This window comes from Macrosteles quadrilineatus, unplaced genomic scaffold (genome assembly GCF_028750875.1).
Source record: "Macrosteles quadrilineatus isolate MER2022 unplaced genomic scaffold, UCM_ALF_1.0 Scaffold_8__2_contigs__length_117827958, whole genome shotgun sequence".
Lineage (NCBI taxonomy): Eukaryota > Metazoa > Arthropoda > Insecta > Hemiptera > Cicadellidae > Macrosteles > Macrosteles quadrilineatus.
Window position 1 is genome coordinate 1,453,433 of NW_026542601.1, and position 6,000 is coordinate 1,459,432.

General features: G+C 35.0%; 1 protein-coding gene across 3 annotated transcripts in view; it reads right to left on the reverse strand.

Moving 5' to 3' along the window:
* LOC129001835 (probable G-protein coupled receptor 158) overlaps window positions 1-5,292 on the reverse strand; it is a 28,513-nt gene extending 23,221 nt beyond the window's left edge. For all 3 annotated transcript variants that reach the window (XM_054429290.1, XM_054429289.1, XM_054429291.1), the window contains exons 1-3: window positions 5,064-5,292; window positions 3,581-3,789; window positions 691-802 (exon numbers count right to left, since the gene is read on the reverse strand). In XM_054429290.1, the coding sequence (XP_054285265.1) occupies window positions 691-802; window positions 3,581-3,789; window positions 5,064-5,291 (549 nt within the window). In that variant the 5' untranslated portion in view covers window position 5,292. The remainder of the gene's footprint in view (window positions 1-690; window positions 803-3,580; window positions 3,790-5,063) is intronic.
* Between the last annotated feature and the right edge of the window lie 708 nt (window positions 5,293-6,000).

The following is a 6,000-nucleotide window of genomic DNA, read 5'->3' on the forward strand; positions in this document are numbered from 1 at the left end:
GCTGTCAGTGGTGGTTGCAAGGGGGTGACTCGCAACTTGGTTTCAACTTTGGTGACGGCGGAGAAGGGCAAAGCCCGTCCCCACAGTTTGACTCTGTAGATATGAGGTTTATACATACAGTTTGTCATAAAAATTTACCTGAGGTTTGTGGATACAGATATAGACATAAAAAATAGCTTTAAAAGTCGCCAAACAGAGTCGAAAACTGTAAATTTTCAAAAATATGAAGTAAAATGTAGCTGAAATATCACAATTTGTTGTTTTAAAATGAGGTAGAATAAGGCTATAAGCAGTCAGGTTGCATTTAATTTGGCAATAACAATAAATAGTGTTTTGCTATCTTTGTTTTCCATTTCATGGGAAATCAATAAATTTTAATAAGCGGCTATATTAGAGTATTTTTGTACGGTACACTCTTAGATATTTTAATTTTTGAGTTATGATTTTAAAATCTATATTTAGGACCCCACTGAGAGTCAAAACTTTTATTTTTCAAGACACAGAGACTTGACACACAAAATTGTGAAATAGAATTGTTTTGATTTTGTGTTTGAGGTTTGCCACAAGTAGACAAAGGTACTGGATAATATCACAATGCAGTTCCAAATACATTATATTTACTCTTGTTTATATTGGTGGAATAAACTATCACTACATTCATACCAATGGATGTGAAGGCTTAAGACTTACTTTTGTGGACTGGGGATCACAGTTGTGTGATCCTCCGAAGATAGGGCTGTTAACATCATCACACTGGTTCAAGTCTACGAGGTCCAACGAGTAGAACAACCCTGCAGCCTTCCTGTGCCACAGAACTTTGGGTAAGTTGTGGTAAAACACTAAGCTCGAGGAGAAGATAAAGATCATTGTGAAAGACTATACAGTGCTCGGAGTTAAATAGAATGTGTTTCACTCAATTTAACTCACAACCTTCAATCATTTGGATTATTCCTCCCCTTTTTAAATTGCATAGTATGTCATGATACGGTGTCAAAGATGTTTTCTATGTAAGACACAAAAATTTACCAAAAACATTTTATTTGTTAAGTTTTATTCTTATTCATAGCTGTTAACCCTGAAACATGGGGGTATAAAACATTCAAAGGTGAGAAAGTATACAAACACATATAAAGGTACAAGAATTTTAGTTTTGTATGATCTGTTGAAGTGCATGGTGAACATTTAAGTAAATATTCTTCAGTAACATTGACACAGTGCAATGTAGATTTTATTTATCATCCTATTGTAAAGTCTCTAGCATGTTTCAAATGAGTGATTCATGTCAAGCATGCAACTGTGATGTTTTTGATCAAGTTTACTTTCTTCATTTAGCCCAGACTTTACAATTTGTGCTTTAATCTCTTGTTAAAAAACAATTAATACTTCACAAATAGATTGTTAATATTTTGTTGAAATAGTTTTAAAGTCGGCTAAAGAACATAAAATGTACCAAACAAAAGAACACCCTCTGCATAAACCATAATGGAAATACTCCTTTACAACTGTTACCTTAACCACAAGTTTTATAAATCTACGACAAAACATAGCTATAACTGTCTCACCAAAGAAAAAAAGTATCTCAGCTTTTATAAAGAAATTTTTCACATAAGTATTGAACCTAAACCAGTAAGGAAATATACATAGCAACCAACAAATCCTGAAAAGTAGGTATGATAAAATTGAAAAGCAAATGTTAAATAAGTACACGACAATACACGTTAGAACAAGACAATGTATTCAAATAACATCTGAAAACAAGACAACTGAAGCATATCAGAGAGGGTTGAAAGTTCGACATTAGACAAACTCATTTCCATATTCAGATTCGACAACTCTAGTCAAGCCCTGGAGACTGCCAGAGTGGGAATCATCCTCCTGAAATTAATGTCTTCTTTGAGATCCACAGCTGCAGAAAATTGCAAATCTCAATATCAGTATTATCTGCAATAAGCTCCAGTGCAATCTAATTGTAAGGATTAAATTCAACAATGATTGAGTGGAACAAATAATGTAGATATTTCTTCTCTATATGTATGATTGAGTATTTTCAAATTCCAAAACTGAACATTACACCGGATGAAAAATGGATAAATTGCTGAAAACACATTAATACACAATAACAATGAACACAATTAGGTTTGTAGTATGCTATTAACAAAAAAAATCCAACTTGGTTCGTCAAAACTGTTCAGCAATCATACAGAAATCAACTCAGGCATACAATACAGCCATATGTGTTAATGTATTGTTAGAGTTATATTTCTTATTGTTAATTGCCTGTGTGACAAACATTAAACAATGTACGATTTCAAATCTACATGTTGGACAAACCATGATGGGTTCAAAACGTTTACACCATGAATGAAGGATTCAACAAATATTTAGTAAAAATTATAGTGTAATGTACAGACTATATATGCTAGAAAACATTATTTAACAATTTATAAGGGATTCACAACTAGAAATTTCACTAATAAAGTGTATAATGTATAAGTGTATAATGACTTTGGATTACTTGTAATGTTTTATACACGTGGATTACTCGTATAAAACTGCACTTTGATGTTCACTAGTCGGATAATCAGTTTGACCTTCACAGGGGAGCTTGTGTGACACAATCCATGTTTGGTGGCAGTCTGCTCTGATTATACTGATGAATGGATCACAAATGAGCAGCCAAGGACTTGATTGATCCCCATCCTAGGATCAATCAACCTTGAGAGGCAGACTGTGTTCTTAGAACCTTCGCTCCTTCACAGTCTGCCTCTCTAGTGGACCAGTCTCTAGATAAGACTACGTTACCAAAGAAAACTGGATGAGAAATTTAAGCTTTTAAAAAATACTATAAGTTAGTTAGTAATTAAATAAATAAATTAGTTTCTTATAAGAGCTTCTCGGTTACAAACTAATTTTCCACAACTCAAGTCAAAACAAAAACTAATAATATAGAAATAAAACCGAAACTAAACTACAGAAATTTAAAATAAAGACATTCCGAACACTTAGTTAGACTTACAGTTTGATTTTTGTAAGAATATTGGACATTAAAGTCATTCAATCTCCAGTTGCACTTTTTGCTTTAGTCAGAGAAATGTTTTGTTGTCTTGTCATAGTAAAAACATAACCAAGCTTCAGCGTTTGTCTGATGTAAAAAACATTAAATCTCTTAACAAGTTCTAGCATTCATGGTCGTAAACAAATAATTTACATTAAATTCAATATTTAAAAAAAAGTGGGGGTCCCTACAACATAACGACTATTCTTAACTGATTTAGCTTTGTAAAAATAACAATTAATTAAAACTCGAATTACAGAATAGTAAAGATCGTGTCATTTAGAGTTGGTAGTACGAGAGACACAGAAAACTACATTGCCACTCTTCTCTAGAAAGGATCTAAATTGTATCATTGACTATTGGATATTGAAGTTGTACTAGTCAAAGATTGTATCCACATCCTGCTCGCTACTGTAAATAGTTTAATCAATGCTAGGAATCAAATCAAGTGATCATCTTTTACTGAAAACGTAATGATTGGAAAATAATAAAACTTAAATAAATAATAGACCCCAACATACAAACCTGTCTCCTTGTAGTGGTGTTGTAAAGCCAAACACCCACTTGCTCAGGTAGCAGTCCCAGAAGGGAGGAGCCCAGAAACCTGGGGTGGTCTTGTTGAGGGCCACCTCCAGGCTGCGTAGGTAGGACGCGCTGCTGGCATTGCCTCCCGGGACATTGTCATCGTCTCTGTACGATATTGACACTGCCCACTTTGACAACTGTGCTACGGTCTGGAACATATCATTTTGGTCATCATCATTTTCTCCTAGAGGACTGAAGTGGTTGTTGTGTTGTTGACAAGGATTTTAGCTGGGTACCAAAATCATTTATATCATTGTACAAATTTTAATTTCAAGCTGCCCAGTCCTTGCCATCTACTGCTTTTGTTGTATTGAATGGTCCTGTTTTTGTATTTGAGATTAAGAAGGTTTAAAAGGATACAGAGGATGCATTAAAAGTGTATTTTTTGTATCTCTAGAGAGATAATAATGGGATTGGTAGGCAGAAATACTTCAGTTTTAGACGTCTATCCTTGCCCTTAAAGTCTTTTGACAACCACCCCATCAAGTGGTGTACTGTCAGCATCAAGTGTGCAACTGTTGCTGCTCTGGGACATTTGGTTTTATCAAAGCGAAGGTTAAGGATATTGATTGGACAGTAAAGTTAGGCAGCAATGTCTTGGCTCTAAATCCTAGTGTCGCTGTTTTATCAGTTCACTGTTCATTCATACTATGTCCTGCTCATCCCTTTATTTGTCTACACATCCCACCCCCCTGAAGGCCCATTCAAAAGGCAAACTAAAGTTCAAGAGGCTGACAACTTCTTTGAATGATAAATAGCTTAAAGACACCTGAGACTGTTAAAACCTTGAGAATGCACATTTAATGTAGTATCCACGTAAAGCTTGCGTCTGGACTCTTCAGCTCGGAGAAGTTTGAAATTTCTGAGTAAAGAGTCTATGATGTGAGATACCAAAGGAGTAGGTGTTATACAGCTGTTGAAATGGACTGAGCCAAGGCCAAAAGGGAGTCTAGGACAGAATGACACCTGGTTCAATTTTAGGGCAATAGCAGAGAGGTCTGTTGGCAGACAGAATCAGCCTTCTTCCCCAAGAAGAAAGAATCCTAGAAAGGATAATTTTTCAAGGAAGGAAGTGGACAAGTGAGTTTAGAAACATAGCTTTAACTTGTTACAAAAGTGATGCTTTTCATGGCCACCCTAATCCTCTCCTTATAATTGACATCATCACTCTCTATTGCCCAGTTACGGGAGGTATTTTTTGGAGATTGAGATTATTCTATATAGATTGTAAGATGGTGTCCGAGATCTTGGCTCAATGGGATTGTCATAGAGGGTTTTTTTTGTTGTGTCTGTAAGATTTAAATTCCTCAATTAAAATTCAAGGAAAGGTAAATTAATTTACTTCCCGCCAAAAGGGTTAAGTACCGAGGGATAGCAATACTTCAATTTAACCAGACACAAAATCTTGTTTGTCTCTAAATACCTGTATGTCCTGATGTGTGTCCAGCAGTTCCCTGGCCCAGTTGTCTGTGTCTGGGTCGTGTGTGGCGGAGTAGAGTAGCTGTGTTGACGCCAGCAGTGCCACTGGCAGCTTGTCTGGCGTGATGGTCACTCGGCGCAGTTCGGCCTCCACACACACATCATCTGCGCCGTCACTACCTGCGCCAGCAGCCACGACGGCCAGCAGTACCAGCACAGCCACAGCGATCATCCCATCACACCTGGCTGGGAAACAAGTTGAAGTTAGAAATATATTTGGTTTTTCTAGGTATTCTTAGATGGTTATCAGCTCATTTAATATAGAACTGCAATATACATTGACTAGTCCATTCCATTGACAATTTATTTATGTTTTATTTTAATATTTATAGCCTATTTTTACAATTTTTTGGATGTGCTGTATGCACTATTGTTTATGTATTGATTTGCTTAAATTATGATTTTTAAGTATTCATTGTAAATATTTTTCCTCCCGAAACTACTAACAGTAAAGATGATCTCTATAGTTTCTTTTTTGTTTTTCACTATGTGAATGTGGTTGCAGGTTTTACCGGGGTAAAATTTGTTTTATAATTTTTTACTCGTAAAACCTTTTATTATTTTCAAACTATTTTGTGGAGTCTACAAAAGATTTAGGTCTAGTACATTGAAGTATTGTAGTGTATTTAATCGTTACAAGGAAAATTCCAAAAACTTGTAAATAGAATATTTCTATATTACTTTTATGGAGAATTAATAAACTGTTTGCTTGTTTGCAAAAATATTTTAGCCTAACCAAATTCGAAAAATTTGTTTACCTATTTCACATTACATCATCAACATTTCAATAAAAGAACACACCTTAATACCTTCCCAGTAGCCTCAAACCTAAGTATTCATTGAAATTAATGTTATTTAAATATGAAATAAAAATGGAGATT